Source organism: Camelus dromedarius, chromosome 7, assembly GCF_036321535.1.
Source record: "Camelus dromedarius isolate mCamDro1 chromosome 7, mCamDro1.pat, whole genome shotgun sequence".
NCBI classification, from domain to species: domain Eukaryota; kingdom Metazoa; phylum Chordata; class Mammalia; order Artiodactyla; family Camelidae; genus Camelus; species Camelus dromedarius.
This window is the reverse complement of record NC_087442.1, coordinates 33840894-33859916: the sequence shown is the minus strand read 5'-3', so window position 1 is coordinate 33859916 and position 19023 is coordinate 33840894. Positions and strand designations below refer to the sequence as shown.

Genomic DNA, 19023 nt, shown 5'->3' with positions numbered 1-19023 from the left:
AAAAAAAAATCTCTTTTTTCACTCAAGTGTTAGACCTGACTTGCAAAGTAATTTTAGAAAGGAAGAAAATGACAACGGCAGACTGAGACAAATAACAGTATCTACAAGAAAGGATTTTAATTGGCATGCAGATTCCCATGTTCTGAATCCTAACTGCAGTGTCCTAGGGATAATCATTAAACTCCTTAGTAACAGTTTCAGTTTACACTTCACACAGGAGACTGTTGGGATGTAAAAATCACTGTACATTAGTTATCATTAAAACTCTGCTGGGGAAAGAGATATATTCAGAGGTGTAGGGGCAATAATTCTGCCATTTTCCCTAGGATCAGGATAAATACAGTCTTTCTGTTTCTGAGTTTAAGAAATAGGAGCCCAAAGTCTGTAATATTTCCTTGCACAGATGCAATTATCAGTATATGTCCTTTCTTTGCCGATGATGACACCAATCCTGAGGATGAAAGGGCAGTTGCATAGCTGTTTCATAACCTTCAACTCTGGCTGGCTCTGCCTGTGGGGAGAATGTCACTGGCAACGGCTTGTCCACTAGGAAAACAAGGGGCTAAAGAATGAAAGAAACAGTATTTAGACCTGTTCTAGGTCAGCATTATCTTTCCATGAAGATCTGTAACTTTGGCTAAATAACTAGGACTTCATGTTGAGTAAACTATGGTCTCTACCAACCAATGTTTGATCCACATGAAATGCCCAAGTGTTCAGGAAGAACCGTTTCACTAGGAAGTCTTGTGTTTTATATTGTCTCTCAGTCTATACATATAGAATTGTATATCATTTTCCATCATGAGGCATGTGATACTGAACTAAAATAATACCTACTTTTTAAAGCTTTTCATTGTTGTGTAACATAAGTACTGTTAAATGCACAAGGTTTATGCGTTTGGATGGATTTTCATGACGTGAACACATTTTCACTCACCATCCAAGTCATTACCTTACTTTTAAAGTACCAGAAACTTCTACGTTTAACACCCCAGATTACCTTTGACTGTCTTTGGACTCCTGTAAACAAAAATACATGATATGTACTCTTTTGGGTCTGACATCGTTTGCTCCAGATCATACTTGTGAAATGTACACGTTGTTTGGATTGTAATAGTTTATTCTTTTTCATTCATTTATAAAGTGTAAATTTATGTCCCCAACTTAATCATCAATTCTATTCTTGACAGGTATTTCAGATGTTTCCAGTTGGGGGATATTCAAAATAATGTTGCTTATGAATGCACTAATATAGACATTTTTGGTGTGCTTACACACATTTCTCTGTTGGGCATGTATCTAGGAGTGAAATAGATAGATCACTGGATATGTTCAAGCTCAGCTTTAGAACACTACCAACTGTTTTCCAAAGTGGTTACACCAAGTTGCATTGCCACCAGCAGCTTGAAGCTTCTACTTGCTCCATAACTTCCATTTCTAACACTTAATTTTCAATTACTTTACTTTTTAATATTTAGCCATCCCGACGGGGGTTAGGAATCTCTTGTAGTTTTAAAATGCGTTTCCCTAAGAAGTAAAGCTGTTGATCATCTTTTCCTATGTTAACTGATTATTTGGTTAGCTTCTTTGTATAATGTCTACACAGGTAATTCTACCATTTTCATTATATTTTTTTTCCTTAGGGATTAGTAGGAATTTTTCAGATATATGTAATTCTATAGCATGTATTTTCATTATTTTTCCCACACTGCATTGCAGTGATACTTTGTCAGTAAATCAGGTGATCACAAAGGAATGGGTCTGTTTCTGGACTCTTTTCTTCGCACTCTATTCTTCACTGATCTTTTTTCATACTTAAAACCACTACTACACTCTATTACTGAAACATTATTATTATTATTTATTTTTTTTTTTTTTCTGGCATCGTGAATCCTCCAAGGCTGACCTGGTTGTGCTTGACTCTGCATTTCCATATACGTTTTGGAATTAGCTTGTCAATTTCCCCCACAAAATCCTGTTGGATTTTCTTTGGGACTGCAGTGCACCTATGTAGTCACTTTGCAGCATTCACATTGACACAATCCATAAACACACGATGTATCATTCCATTTAAGTAAGTTTCCTTTAGTATTGAAATGTATGCACAGGTTTTGCAAGTCTTTTGTTAGATCTTTTTCTTAGGTATTTAATGATTTTGATGCTATTTATAATGCCATGTTTAAAATTTTTCACTTTCTAACTGGTTTACTAGTACTCAGAAATACAAACGATTTTGTGTGCTGACTTTGTATCTAGTATTTCTTACATAATGGAAAAATAAACTAGGGAAGTCTTCCGTATCTGAGGGTCTTTTTCCTGTGTGTGTGTGTGCGCGTGTGTGTGCGTGAAGAAATTTTTATGTATGAATTTTCTTTACAGACATGACTTCAGATTTTCTGTATCTCCTTCTGTCAATCATCAGAGTGAAGTTTTTCAATAAATTTGTCCATTTCACGCAAATTTTAAAATCCTCTTATTTTCCTTTAATGTTTATAGAATCTTTAGTGTTATCCTTTTTAAAAATTCCTCATATTAGCAGTTTGTATCTTTTTCTTATCTTCTTTAACTGTCAATCTATTAAGGGTTTACCAATTTTAATAATCTTTTCAAAGAATCATTTTTTGGCTTTCTTGATATTTGCATATTGTACAGCCATTTCTGTTTCATTGTTTTTAACTCTTCATTATTTCCTTTTTTTTTTTTTTTTGCCATTTAATTCATTGTTCTTTTCCTAGTTTCTTTGAGATTAATATTTATGTTACTGGTTTTCAAGTTTTTTCTTTCTATTAAGTTCTTTAAAGCCTACGAGTTCCTAAGTATTTCTTTCCCAGTATATCACTAGCTCTGATGTTTTACCTTGATTCTCATTCAGTTCAAAATATTCCATAATTTCTATTAAAGCTTACTCTATGACCAAGGGTTATTTACATGTATATTGTTTAATTTCTAAAAAATATAACATATTTTAGATACCTTTTTGTACCAGGATTCTAGTAAGATTCCACTGTAGTCAATGTGCATGCTCTGTATGATTTCAACTTTTTCATATTTATTGAAATTTTATTTCTGGCCCAGTGTATGGTCTATTTTGCTAAAGTCCTGCATGAACTTGATAAGAATATACATTCTACAGTTACCAGATGCTGAGTGTAACATGCCTATCAATTTAGTCAATCTTGTTAATTGAATTGTTCAAATCTTCTCTATTATTTGTTAACAGTTTTGCTGTGAAAGCTGTGTTAAAGTCTCTTACTAAGATTATTTATGTTCTTAAAATTTCCTCTTTCAGCTCTGTAAAATTATGCTTTATATAATTTGAGACTTTATAATTAGGTATATACAAATTTGGAATTTTTATATCTTCTTGTTGAATTAATCTTTTTATTATTATGAAATGTTCAGTAATAAAGTCTACATTTGTTATATTATAGGTACAGCAGATACCTATTTCCATACTGTCACTTTCAAACTTTGTGTCTTTATTATTTAAGTAGTATCTCTGAGTTAGCAGTACATAATTCTTTTATTTTTAACCCAGACAATCTCTGCTTCTATTACATCACTTACAAACTTAATTATGGATTATATCAACCATTTTACTCTTTCTTTCTGTTTATCAGTCCTTCCTTTCTCCTTTCTTGCTTTCTTTTGGCTTATGTATTTTTAATTATACTACTTCATGCCTCCACTTGCTAACATAGTTTTTCTTTTCAGTAGTTACTTTATAGGTTACAACATACATTCATGACAATATAAGAGTTCAATCCAAATTAGCAATTTCACCATTTCCTGGAACTTTTTTTAAAAAGCCTCCCAACAATTCACTATCATTACTGCCTTTTTGCTTAAGGCAGTTACAATGTATTTCAAATCCTAGGACACATAATTATTATTTTATAAATGCTAACTCAGTTCTACCTTCCTATTTATTTTTTCTGGCATCCTTTCTTTCATATTACTGTGTTTCTTTCAGGAGTGATTTCCCTTTTGCTCATAAAACTGCCTTAGTACTTCTTTTTGTGTGCTTGTCTACTACTAAAAATTTCTCACAGATTTTATTTGTAACCATCTTTATTTTGCCTTCCTTTCACCACTATTTTCACTGGGTACAAAATTTTACATTAGCAAATATTTCCTATCAGCACACTAAAGATGTCATTCCATTGTCATAGCCTCCATTTTTCTGTTGTAGTATCAGCTCACAATCTCAATGTTGCTCCACTGAAAGTAATATATTGCTTTTTCACTATGGCTGTTTTAAGATTTTTTTTGGTCTTTGCATTTCAGCAGTTGTACAAGGATGTGTCTAGAAATTATTGTTTTCCATTAATAGAACTTTTCCGGTCTCTAGCTTAGTATCTTTCATTAGTTTGAAAAAATGTACATCCAGTATCTCTTCAAATATTTCTTTTGTCACATTCTCTCTTTTCTCCCTATTTGGAACTCCATCTACACAACTGTTGTATCTTTTTGTCATAAACTTTATATCTTAGTTCTTTGTTTCTATTTTCTAGAGTTTTTCCCTTTGTGCTCAACATAGTTATTTCTAACTTATATTTTTACTACTAGAATTTCTATTTGATCATTTTTCAAGTGCCCCACTTTCTGGCAACATAGTATTTTCATCTGTTTTCTTGATCATATTAATGATAGTTATTTTAAAGTCTGTATTTGAATTTTATTTTTAACACCTGGACCATCCTTTGCTATTACTCTATCATTATTTGGCCATATTTCCTGGGCATTACCAGTAATTTTTAAATGAATGCTAGATAATAAACATAAAAAAACTATAAAGACTCTGTGGATATTATCTCCCTACAGAAAAAATACGCTATTTTTTTCTGGTAGGGAGATACAAAATAGAAGATTACCTTGGATCAATTTGAAGTTACTATATTTCTGACTTGCCTTTATTCCCAAGGGAAAGTCTTTTCAGAGGATTCCATAAAAAGTCAGGTATTAATCAGACTTGGGTATCTTGGTTTTGCTACAAGGCCATCAAACAGGTTCTTTTTCTTACTTATCCTGTTACTATTTGGTTCTTCTATGAAGGAAGGAGAAACTAATACCAGCTACTCCATCATAGCTGATAATGGAAGTTCCTTCACAAATGTGTTTAATAAGAAGGAAATCTAAATCAGCTGGACAGTTAAAATTTTAAGTCTGGGAGCACTAACTGGAGTAAATTAGGGAAAAAATGTCAGATGATTCTTTGCTCAAATCGCAGTGTAACCACTATTTACTGTGTGATCTTAGGCAAAAGACTTAACACCTCTGGAGTTGAGTACATTTAAATGCAAGTAAGAAATCCTCCTATTTCTTTACATATATCATGGAAGTAAGTAAGAAAGTGATATGCCTGGATTCATCTGCCTTATGATTCATCATTAATAATTAACCTTAGAAATACAGTCCTCTCATATCAAAACCTTTTATCTAAGTGTGTCATTATTTTCTTTTGTATTATCTATAAAGAGAGAAAAAGAACCATGTAACAATTCTCTGTGGTACAGCTAAAATGAATTTATCTGGAAAATGAACACATATGGTCTGGTATTCACTGTTAATTTTCATTGCTGCTGCTTTTCTATTAAAAAAAGAGAAAACTTTGTGGCCTGTTCCATCTTATTTACCATTGTATTCCCACAGGACATGCCATGTAGTAGGGGAATCATTAATAACTCCTAAAGAGAATAGGGCATAAATGTGTTTTATGAAAAATAAAGAGGAAGCAGAGACTTACAATTCAAGATCTTAACCTTTAAGAAATTCACAGTAATATGAACTGGAATCTTGCTTTCATCATCAAGTTATAAGGCTGCCCAGTTGTCTGGTAACTGAAATTGAAATGCAGAGGCAGCACATCCTATCACAGCTTTTAGTTTAAGAAATAATGCTTAAGGTGATTTACTCTGATTATAGAAGCAACTCATAATAGTTCTAAACAAAATTTCAAAAACACTTATAAGCCAGAACAAGAAAAATATTAAGCATACTCCTATTGCCTAAAGATAGCATATCCAATATCAAGATTAAATAATTAAGGTATATTTGGTATCATTTTTTTCTCATATAAAATTGACACTATAAAGGATATATTTATGATTATCTTATTTTACTTACCATTATACTGTACCATTGTAAAAAAAAATCAGTCTTTAAAAGGACAGTGTTAAATAGCCACATAGCAATCCATTACTTTAGAAGTCATATACATATACGTGTATGTGTGTGTGTGTGTGTGTGTGTATATAAAGTTAGTCACTACTTTTTGGGGGGAAGTTATGTTGTTTCCAACTGCTCACTATTTAGAAATAAATAAAATATAAACGTTATGTATACTAAATCTTTGTATACATTTTTTATTATTTCCATAAAACAACTGTCTAGAAGTTAATATTAATTTTAATGATACTGCTAAACTCCTGTCTAGAAAAATTGCACAAATTTAGTCTAGAGAAGATATCAGATTTGCAATGAAACTTATGCTTTTAAGTTTAAAAGACAAAATTATGAAGAAATATTTGGCACATATGGAATATACTAATCACAAAAATGTTTCTTTGCCCTTGAAAGGGTTTGATCTCATGGGTTCCAGATATACTATGGAACAAAATAGCAAATCATTCTCCTACACTAATTCAGACCCATAGCACTAAAAATATAAAAAGACTCACAAATACTAGTAGATTAATATTTTATAATCATTTCTATAACAGATCATAGAAGCACATAAACCAATTATTTTTCATTATAAATAATAAAGCAGGTATTTTCTTCCCTTCATGAGTCACTAGATAGCATGCATATGATAAGACTTCTATCCTCTTACAGATTTACCCCACTATATTTAAAATAATCCTGCAGTACATTGTAAAGTCTATAGAATTCAGAATGTCAAAATTCACTATAGATAATAACTATGATACTGCTATCCTTAGAAATAATCAGGAATGGTCAGAACCCAATCTGCCTTACATGTGAATTCTCTGCTCTGGCTGGAGGAGTGGACTTTGGAAAAATGCTGCGATGCTGAATAATTACTCAGAAGCCATCTGTGTTACTGAATTCTGCCCAATGAATCTCTGTCTCCTGGAGAAAATTATTTTTAATTTCTATTATAAATAATCTTAAACACCCATTAATGCAAATTGATTTTTCCCACACAGCAGAATACAACTCATGAAGATTGGAAAAGGTAAAAATTTTATAAAGTGACAGAACTCTGCCTTCCATTTTTTTAAAGAGCATTCAATTTTAGAATTTTACATTCCAATAGAAGAAGAAAATCATAATTTAACAGTAAGCACATCATGTGGAGACTACTGGTTATTAAACACTTATATTAACTTACTCTGCTACACAGTAGGACAAGCAGAGAAAAATCTAGCTGCATTGATGACAACATTAAAAGGCATTACTGTCAGGGCTGCTTGTCAGAATTTTTATTATACTTTTCCAGTAGGTGAGTACTCCCTGGTCCCCTATCTATGTACAAAATGATTATTTTATTTTAGCTTTTTACTATTTAAGAAGCAAACATACATTGTGGCAAGAATTAGAAAATTATAAAATAAGATTCTTGGTTTTTTTTTTATGTCAGAAAATGTAGCCCAGTTTTTCCAGTTCTTCCAAGTATTCTGATGACAGATTGATTGACTGATTAGATAGAAAGGAGATATGGGTAGACAGATAATGGATGGACACACACACATGGATAATCTCCTAACAATGTTGCGTTCAAATAAATCCAACACCAATGACAGACAATCAACACACAATTCATAAGGGTGAGATTTTCTAATTGTGTAACATAATCTGTTATAGCACTTATGATTAAATACTGTTCACTTTGTACAGAAAGTAGTGGCAATTAAGCTTGGAGGTAATTATGTGCTTTTACAATTGCTAAGTGTAATTTTAGAATGAAAAACTGTTATGAAATGCAAATTTAGCTTCTATCCAAAAATGCTAATTTTTCACATCACACTGCTTTCAGTTATTTCAGGGCATTGCCATATTTGCAGATGCTATATAACAGTGTATGATATTGTTTCTAAACAGGTAAGAAGCCATCTTGCATACATATTTTCTCACAGATCCACACATATGTATGTTTCTCTTGGATAATGTAGATAATAAATAGAATTGTCTATTCCAGATTTCTTGAATTATTAGACTGAAAAACAATGAAATTGTCCTGTAGCATAGAATCTTAAGCCTTTGTTTCAAACTAGTTCAGTCCATGGGTAACACAAAATCTAACCTGAAATCAGAGGCTGCTTTAACCTTTCTCCAACAAATGCTTTGTGGAGCCACCTTAATTTATCCTATTAATGAAATAAGAATGACCAAAATTAAATTTAGACTTTTATCTTCTTTTGTAGGCATATGCTCAATATCTAGATACCTAATCCACTCAATGTCATAATATAACTTCAGAAATTCTAAACTTGCTCACTTAAAATTATAACTATTTTCAAATTTAAAATGTTTCTGGAAGTGTTCTACTAAGAAAGTGTATTTTCTGTTCATACTGTTGCTTCTAATGTTTATAGTTGAAAACTTTGATCTGGTTCATATGATTTACTTGAGGAAATAATTGCCTTTCCTGTGATGTTTCATAACTTCTTCAAATTAAGAGAACATTCAGCCAGCAAAAAATAAGTTAACTAAACAAAAGGGAAGAGAAGAAAATGAATTACTTTTTTAAACAGGCAAAGTGCCTTAGGGAATCCGTAGGCCTGTGATTTGTTTCTAAATTCCTCCCTAAATTGCCATGAAGGCATATATAAAGAAATAAACTCTTAGACCAGCACTGTCCAATAGAAATTAAGATGAGCCATAGATGTAATTTTAAGTTTTCTAAAAGCCACATTAAAAAAGTAAAAAAAAAAAAAAAAGGGAAATTAATTTTGATAATGTACTTTCAATAGATAATATATATTTAATCCAATACAAAGAAAATATTATCACTTCAACATGTAATCAATATAAAATTTAAGAGTGAGATGTTTTATATTCTTTTGTGCCTACTAATTTTTCTACATCCAAAAATATATATTTTAAACTAAAGACACATCTCAATTCAGACCAGCCATATTTCAAGTGCTTCACAGCCAATAATATCATATTGTACAAAACAGTTTTAGGCTTTTGATTCTTCCCTTAATGTACAATATGATTTGCAAAGGGCATTTTAGCACTCAATTTTTAAAATGCTAGTTAAAATTCACCAATGATGACAGGTGAAGTTCTTCCTCATCTCATAAATATGCACAAAGTAAATCATTATTAAATATTGCCAAATTAGCAAAAAGGCAAATTAACTAAAGAAAAATTTAATGTATATTCATGAAATTATGTCATAATTAGGGTTATATTATTACAAAGTTATTCAAATATTTTAAAAAGTTATGAACAAGATACTCAACAGAACTGAGCATATATAGAAAAAATGATAAAATCCATCAATAAATCTCTGATGAGTATTTTTGTTTATACTTACACACATCAGAGAAGCCCACTGAAATTTCCGTATTTTACCACTGGGGTTTACAAAAACAAGTCTTTAATGATACTCAAGTTTAAATCAGAATAATTCTAAGCCTCCTATGCAGAGTAAGTCACTTAGCTTACAAATAAGTCAAGTAAACAAAAGAACATCATCTATAAACCAAGTGGCTCATTATCACATATATCAAGAGAACCTTTTGCTAAAAGTTTAAAAACATTTAATTTTTTCAATGAGGGTACTGGAGTTTGAAGCCAGGACCTTGTGCATAGAAAGCACACACTTTACCTCTGAGCTATCACCACACTCAGAACATTTAATTTTTTTATTAAGACAGAAGAAAGGCTACAAATTCATGAACTAAGTATGTTACTTAGAAAGTTAGATGACGAAAAATAAAGTACAAATAAAGCTGGTTGAGGCAAAGTAATAAGAACAAAATTAAATAGAAAAAGAAAAGATTAAACAGGGAATCACTAAGACTGAAGTTAATTCTTTGAAAAAAAGGAAATAACTCACATAAGTGGAAAGTTAAAAGGATAAAGAGGAAGAGGCCAAATAAATAAGAGGAATGAAAAAGAACATAATCAGAGATAAAACAAAATTAAAAGATATTAAAAGAATTCCATGAATAATTTTATGTCAGTAAATTGGAAAACTTCCATGAAACGGAAATGCTCTCATAAAAATATAATAAATCTCAAAAAGGAGTAAAAATTAAAATCTAAATACAACCATTAAAGAAATGCAATTACGAACTTAAAAATTTTTTCCACAAAAAATATACCAGAATCCAAGATTTTTTAGATGAAAATTGTATCAGATTTTCATTAAGCATAGCATTTCAACCACACACTTTTTCAGAGTGGGAAGAAAAAGGGAGGGGAGAAAGAATGGAGTGATTTATTTCCCAACTCTCTGAAGCCAATATAATCTTGACAACAAAACCAGAAAATGGCAAGAGAACAGAAAATAATATGACCATCTCATTCATGTATGAAGTTATAGATATATTGAACAAAATACCAAAAAGCAAATCCTGTGACACAAAAATATTTCTACGTTTGACTTATGTTCAACTTTTAGAAATGCTAAGAAGATTATCACTGAAAGATCTATAAATGTCACTCATCACATTAACAGGTTTAAAAGAAAAAATCATTATCATCTCAAGGGACGCAGAAAACGCATTTGATAAAATCCAACACTCAGGCACAGTAAGAACTCTAACCAAACCAGAAAAAGAAAAATGCACCTACCAAAAAACCTTCAAGAAGAAGTGTTAATGTTGAATTGTTAAATACCCTGTTATGCCATATTCAAATTTTAGAAACATTTCAGGACATATTCCTCAAGAACTCAAGAATCTGAGTAATTAATGTTCTAAACAAGTGGACAGTATGGATGAACTTTAATAAATACTAATTTCACTAACATAGTGGTCGACAGACTTCAGGATATTCATTAGCTGAAAAGTTTTGGGTTTTTTAATTCTATCAGATAAATTGCTTATTGTTTTTTACTAGCAAAGAAGCAATTCATATATTTTAGTTGTAAATACTTTCATTGACAGGTCTATATTTGAGACAATTTGATAAAATAAAATATTTCTATTTCAAGTAAAGGACTCAACTTTTTGTTTTGTTTTGGTTTGGTTTGGTTTTACACTAGGATATTGCTGTAAATAAAATTCTGAGGCTGAATCTCCACAATATATGATACTGTGCTCAACAGCTGTTGGGTATCTAACTTTTGTCCAAAGGATTGTCCGGTTCTCTGGATCAGCATATTCAAATTGTTCACATTAATATCCTAAAATCAATGATCACAAACCAAAAGTAATCAATGATCATACACTAGTATCTTCACACTTACTAGTAAACAAATTGTTGATTACTATTTTTTTTTAAATATTATGTCTTGCACATTTCTTCAAATGCATATATGCACATGGTTCTAAGGGGGTTTACAAATGCCGAAGACCTGAAGAAATGACATTTGAAGAAATTTTAGTAAACTTTGTTTCTGTTTGTAAAATCATCTCAAGAAGCCATGACCTCCAGTAACCACACACTCTTTGTAGAGTCATATGGGATGAAGTTTGGCATGAGTAAAAAGAGAAAATGTGGCACTTTAAAATGTTAGAACAACACAAATAGATAAAACTCTGTAAAGATAGAGAGTCAGCAATTGGGCTCAGCTAAAGAAAGACGCAGTATCTGTGATTAATTTATTATCTGATTTTAAGTGGATTTTTTCTTCACAGTAGCCATGTTCATGAAGCTGAGAAGAGTCTAGATTTTGAATTATCAGTCTTCCCCCCCCCCCATTGTGGGTCCTCCCCAAACCCCAATACTGACATTCTCTTGACAAAGACTCCCTCCTTTACCAAACTCTAGTGAGGATTCTCTGAGCCCCCTTTTCAAGGAGGCCTCAATCCTGGTCTAGAAGAACAGCACTTTCCACATAAATGATTTTGTCTACCCGCTCCGCCCCAACACACACAAAGACTCGAACAAACAGCATCATTTCAAACAGTTCAAGAGTACTCCCCTAGGATGCCCCTAGCCCCCCTTCAAGTGCCTGCCTGAAAAAGTTCAACACTGCCAGGAAAATTTACTGTTTGTGAAAAATAAAGTTGACTTCTTTATAAATTCATTTAGATATATTTAAGGAATACCTTTATAGGGAAATCTAAAACCTAATTTTCTATTGGATGTATTTTCTTCCCCCCAAGAAAACAGATTTAATTCTGAGTGTCCAAATTATTTATGAATATATATTTACCAAAAAGACTTGGACAAAAAAAAAACTACTTGCATATGATCTAATTTGATCTATGATTGTTTTTCACTTGTGGGCTTTAAGTTCTTCTTCTTCTTCTTCTTCTTTTATTTCTTCCATCTGAACTTTGGCTTTTATTTGAGCATTCTGAACACATTTAACTGGAAAACCAAATCCCCTGTGGTCCCATTAAGTATGTTGCTAAGCAAACTACCTAGCAGCATCTATAAACAGGAGGTCTGGATGTGAGCCAGTCTTGTAAGCTGAGAGTGGGTCAGTGCATTTTAAACCAGCACATCATTAAAGAAGAAAGGAGTCTTGTTGCTTAGCCAGCTTGTATTTCTTTCTGGGCCAATATACACACTTATTGACAGATGCTAAATTTATTTTGCTTTTGTACCCCTGTCTTTGAACCATCTTCCATATTGCTATATAGATCTGACTTAGCAAGTACTTTCTTAATTTGAAAAACAAACCCAGATGTAATCTTAAAGATCTACTTGTGTATCTTTTAAGCAAGGATATAAATGAGTCTAGACTTCGCCTGCATTCTTTCTATAGGAAATAATTTGTCACAAGGAAATAACCCAGATTCTACAGTTGATGCTAAAAGTAAAGTTGCTATGGCTTTTTAAATGGATATTAGCTCATATTAAATCTGTATTAGCCTGTTAGGGCTACTGAAACAAAGTACTACAAACTGGGTGGCTTAAACAACAGAAATTCTTTCTTTATATATACATATATTGAGGATTTGCTTCAAAAAAGCAACCCAGGGTTTAACAAAGGAAACTGAAATTGAGTCATTATATTTTGGCACGTACTATAGATTAGTATTAGGAGAAAAAAAAAAAAAACCTAGCTCTAAGAATCCTTTCCCCCCAAAATAAAATAAAGTCTCTTTGTTAATTTCATCCCTTACCCCACAGAAGACCCAACAACTCAACTAAGAAGTCAAGACACCTTCCCTACTGGGGAATTTGGATGTGCAGCAAACAGGATTGGCAAGGAGATCAAGGTCAATTTAAGAATAAAGCTGTCTGCTTCTGGACTTTTTCCAGATGATTGCGGCAGAGGCAAAAGTCCTGAACAACCGACAGGAACATAAAGGCCAGAAACACAGGTGTTTGACAGAAAGCTGAGGCCCAAAGAGGAGGCCATCATAAAAGAGTTTAGGCAAATATATTTAAGAACCACTGCCTAGGGCACTAGAAGAACTGACAGCCCTAGAAGTAGACATAAAGGTAAAGAATATATACAGGATATCTCTAGCAATGGCAATCCTACAAACCCACCCACTGAGTGGCATGTCAAAGTAACAAGGTCTGAACTATGGAAAACAGTATGGAGGTTCTCAGAAGACTAAAAACAGAAAAATCATATAATCCAGCAATTCCACTGCTGGGTATGTATCCAAAAAAAAGGTAAACACTAATATGTAAAAATATATGCACCCCAATGCTCATAGCAGCAATATTTACAATAGCTAAGATGTGGAAGGAACCTAAGTGTCCATCAACAGATGGATGGATAAAGAAGATGAGGTATGTATATATACAACAGAATACTACTCCGCCATAAAAAAGAATAAAATTCTGCCATTTGCAATAACATGGATGGACATGGAAGGTATTATGCTTAGTGAAATAAGACACAATTACTGTATGCTATCACATATGTAGAATCTAAAAAATAAAACAAACTAGTGAATATAACATAACAGAAACAGACTCTCAGAAATAGATAACAAACTAGTGGTTACCAGGGGGAAGAGGTGTGGTGGGGGAGGGGCAATATCAGGGTATGGGATTGAGGGACAAACTATTATGTATAAAATAAATAAGCTACAAGGATAAAAGATACACTGTGCAGCACAGGACACAGAGCCAGTATTTTATATGACTTTAAATACGGTATAATCTATAAAATTACTAAATCACTATGTTGTACACCTGAAACTAATATAATATTGCAAATCAACTATACTTCAGTCAATCAACTGATCAACAACAGGGTCTGAGGTCTCCTATCATTATTTTCCTGGCTTCTGTTCACCAATGGTATCCCTTCACCTTTATTTGTTTTCTTGTACTTGGAAAGGCTCTTAAAACAGAAAAATGAGTCTTCAGATACATGATCATAACATATAAAAAGACTGATTTTATCTTATCAGGCTATTCAGAATAGTTCTGGTTGCTCAGAAGTAAAAGAAAAATTCTGAAATCAATATAAAATCCAAAACAGTAATGAATGCAGTCAACTTTTTTCACAAGTACTGTGACAACCCTTTTCTGAACAGAAAAATATGCCTGCAAGACAGACAGACACACCAACACATACACACACCGAGGGAGAGAGGGACGAAAAGGAAAGGAGGAAGGGAAGGAGGGATGGAAGAGTGAGCAAGGGCACGGTATGGCCTACATTTATATTTAAAATTACCATGTATTAAATTTTCCCACAAGGCATTTTCAACATTGTACCACCTCAAAATTAGTAGAAACTCGCTAGAGTAATATAAAATCAATGTTGGGAATCACTGATCTCAAGGGAAATATTCGAGTCTCCTAATTTTATACATCTCACAACAACTATTTAAATATTTGCCTTTAAAGCCCAGAGAGGCAGAGAGAACCATTAAGAGACAACCCACAGAGCATAAATCATTTTAGACTTTTTTGCCTCATTCCCAAGGTTCAAGGTTCTTCTACCTCACAAAAGAACACAATCATTTATGAAAAATACATTGCATAACATTGAACATTTAAATACTATAGCCATATTGTTTACAATAAAACAATCTGGGTTAGAGTGGGATGTCTCAAGTCCTGAAGGAAACTTACCAACTTCCTGAGCAAGCTGAGATTTGCTTAGGATATGTCTTAAAATGCTCCTTAGACAGGAAGCAACATGAACATTTTTTTTCTTTTCAATTAGAATCCTGCTGCTCCTCCCACCACACACAAAAAAACTTAAGGTAGTTTACACTAAAAGCAGAGACAAATGTAATTAAAAATAGATTTAATCAAGAATTAAAAAGATAAGGGCCATATAATCAAGTAAGGTTAGGGGTGGGAACAAGGAATCAGTATCCTGAAGGAAAAAATTAGTGAATATCGTGACCTTGGTGAAAAAAAAGGGCACAGGCATTTGGTAAACTCTCTTCTGGTTTAACAGAAACCAGTAATAACTTCAATCAAGAAAGTAATAAATGCTGATAAGAATTTCTTCCATGTTGTAAACACAAGTATTGTTGCTACTCTTTTGAAGATAATTCATGTATATCACTTGTTAAATCTGCTTGCTAAATGGTATGAAATGTAAGGAACTTTCGTAATTCAAGCAGCATCATGGTTCTGGTTCCTAAGCAGAATCCACTCAACTTCAAGTTCGTTGGTGAAAGAAGAAATGGAACTTTGCAGCTTTATTTATTACTGATACTGGATCAATATTAAATTTAATCTACAAATTGAAACACTCTACGAGGCAATTTCTTAACTCTGTCCACTTTCTTCAGTGTGGAATTGTGTCTCTTATACTACAAAGCATTTCTAAAAGACAAACTACCATTAAATTAATTAAAATGAACTTGAAATTGGCAAAATGGCAGTTAATGTGTGGTAAGATGTTGGAAAAACCACTATGAGGTCATCTATGTAAACAGTAGAACTACTCCTCTATATGGCAGAGGGGGAAGTGTGATGTGCTGGGGCTGCTGCAGCATATGCTAAATGAACAAGTGAACAATACTTGAAGTCAGGAACAAGTCCAGCAGAGAAGAACTGCAAGTTTCAGTCATAAAAGCCCCAGGAGATTCCTATCTCCCGGAAATGGAGCTTTATCTCAAAGCAAGAACATCACTACCAAAGTGTGCTGGAGTCAGAAAGATTTTTATAACTGAATTCTCCTTTTAAGGATTTAACGTAATTAGACAATGGCAGCTGAAAACTTACTCTCTCTTTACATAAAATACAAGTCTATTTGTCAAAGAGTACATTTTTATTGATAATTTTTTTACAAAATGATTTTTTAAAGACATTCCTGAAATAGCTTTTCTAAGTGAAGAAAAATTTAAGTATTAACAACACACAAAATTAATAACTGATGCAAAAAGGTGAAACAAAACAAAAAAACAATACCTAACGTAGAAGCATTAAGGTAGCATCAGGTAGAAATATGCTCACTTAATTTTTATTGTATTATATTTAATCATGTTATATTTAACTCATAGTTAAGAAGACTTATACATTACAAAATGTAGTATGAACAAAATAATTCCTTCATTTTATAGACCAAGAGCTTTAAATCCACATAACAAATTAACTTGCTAAAGCCCACGCTGCTCACCAGTAGGCTGCAGCTGCTCTGATACTGTGTTAATCTCTATTATGTGTCCTATGTTCAGAGGAGTGGCTGCCATCTAGAAGAATCGATGCAGGATTCAGCCAACTGTCTCAATCCTCAAGCTATTTAATCACAGAAAGAATGGTAAAATTACCATTTCCACCCTCCTCAAGCAACATTCTAAACAAAATTTAAACTGACAAAATTGCCAAAGTGCCATTATTCCCCTCTCCCACATCACTCTATTGACTGCAAACACTCCCAAGAATTAATTGGTATGCCCTGTGTTCTAATATCCCCATTGGTGACATGAAGGATAACTCATATATTTCCTAAGAGAAATATCATTTAACTTAATCAATAGTTTGATTAGTTGACCAGAAAGGAACACAGTATAGCAGTTAAGAGCTTGGTCTCTAGTGAGTCTAACATGTGGTTTGGCTACAACCTGTGTGAAAAGTTATACAACAGCCCTTTGCCTTAGTTTCCTCATCTATAAAGTAATAATAAACACATCATATTGTTCTTATGAGATTAAAGAAGCTAATATTTGTACAATACACAGGACATGTCTGCCATGTAAGCATTATGGGTCAAGTGCTACAACACACACACTATCAGGGGCACATGGGCATGCCTATTATTAATGGAAGAGTTTGAATAATTCCCCATAACTATTGACAAAGGACTGAGTACAGATGCTCACAATGGAGAAAATGTTGCTGTTGCAAGAAGTAAAGGGAGGTCAAATCATTGAATTACTTGTCCAGACTTTGGTCTCTCCTACCCATTCTGTTACACATTGCTTATGAACTTAACTTAGCCAACTTTCTAAAGATGCTGTAAATGTTAAGTTTGTGTCTGCACAACAGGAAAAAAAAAAAAGCACTCCAGATCAAGTCTGTGATTTTTATATATTGTTTGCACCACCAGGGACCACAATGGTTGGAGGACCTAAGCACTCATTCTTTTTCTTATGGCTGGTAAATAATGAACTACAATTCGTATGCCCACTATCAGAGAACAAGAGCGAAAGCATTTCTAGAATAATAGTGTAACTTTCGATCCCTAGGGGAACAGCAGATCGAATGTGCCTCCTGGGAGGTTTATCACATTACAAGAACAACCCAGGACTGATATGTAATCCATGTGTTAAATGGGAATAAGAATTGAAAATCGATAAATTATAGAGCATATCTATCAAGAAGACCAAGAAAAGAGATGCAAAATTATTTTAACTTTTAAGAGAACCACAAGCAATAATCAGCCTGTCTCTATTTTAGCATTTCATGACCTTCTCATCTCCAAAAATAAAGAAACAAATCTAAAATATCAAACTCTTCTGAAAACATCTAACTTATACCGAGGTTAAATGTGTTAATCTAACAATGCTTACTTATAACTTTATATATCTCTTAAAATGAATTCTAAACACCAGCACTTCTCATAAAATGAACCCCCCATGGCATCTATCTGTATGGAATATTATCCTTCAACTTTCACTACCTGCCTAACATCATAAAGAAAAATTACACACACATTATCATGTAGGGGTTTTTAAAATCTTGAGACCCTGGCCTCAGTCTTATTAAAATGATACTACAATCAAAAGTGAATTGACTATAAACACACAGACTTCTAATAACACTATTTTACAATTTAACAACTCTATGACTTGCAGTCCTTTGGCATAGTTAATCTCATTTCACACTTACAAATGAAGCAAGGCAGGTATTAGAACTAAAAGACTGAGGCATTTAGGGATTAACGACTTCCTGCAGCTGATGAGTGACAAAACCTAGTCTCCTGATTTCTGACCCAATGCTTGTTACCATGCACACACACACACCCATTATTTACATGCCCACTGTCTAGAGTCATCATCTACAGTTTTATTCTATGTTTTATTTTTGAAGCCACTACCTCACCCAATCCAAAATCACTGGTGTCAAAGTTCCCAGTGCTTATAGGAAATATATAGCCTAAATCTTCTGGTCCTTGTTTGCTTATTTTTAAATTCCATGATTACATTCTCCCTGCTTCAGAAAATTCTATTACTGTATGAAAAACTATTAACCAGCCTCCTATTGACTCTAGTAAAACAATTTTTGAAGAAAAGAACATAGCCCCATAAAGCATGTGCATGGCAACAAATATAATCCCTTCTTGGCACAGATGCACAAATTCAAATTGCTGAGAAAGAATCTGAAAGAGGTTTTGAAATCAATATGTGTGCAATAAATGGTCAGAGAGAAATATGAAAGGCAGGGTAAGTATACATATATGAAGCTTAACACTAAAAATTATTGGCAATAAAATGCTTTCTTGAAGTGAAAAGAAAAAACTATAAAATTATATACCAAAGCAAAATTTAAAGG

At 32.8% G+C, this 19023-nt stretch overlaps 1 protein-coding gene across 10 annotated transcripts in view; it reads right to left on the bottom strand.

Annotated features, from left to right (window-relative positions):
- IMMP2L (inner mitochondrial membrane peptidase subunit 2) overlaps positions 1–19023 on the bottom strand; it is a 929241-nt gene that overhangs the window by 582143 nt on the left and 328075 nt on the right. The window contains exon 5 of one of the 10 annotated variants that reach the window (XM_064487438.1): positions 127–562. The exons of the other annotated variants lie outside the window; for them this stretch is intronic. Coding sequence (XP_064343508.1) covers positions 547–562 — 16 coding nt within the window. The 3' untranslated portion in view covers positions 127–546. Of the gene's footprint in view, positions 1–126; positions 563–19023 lie in introns of those variants that run through there. 10 annotated transcript variants of the gene reach the window in all.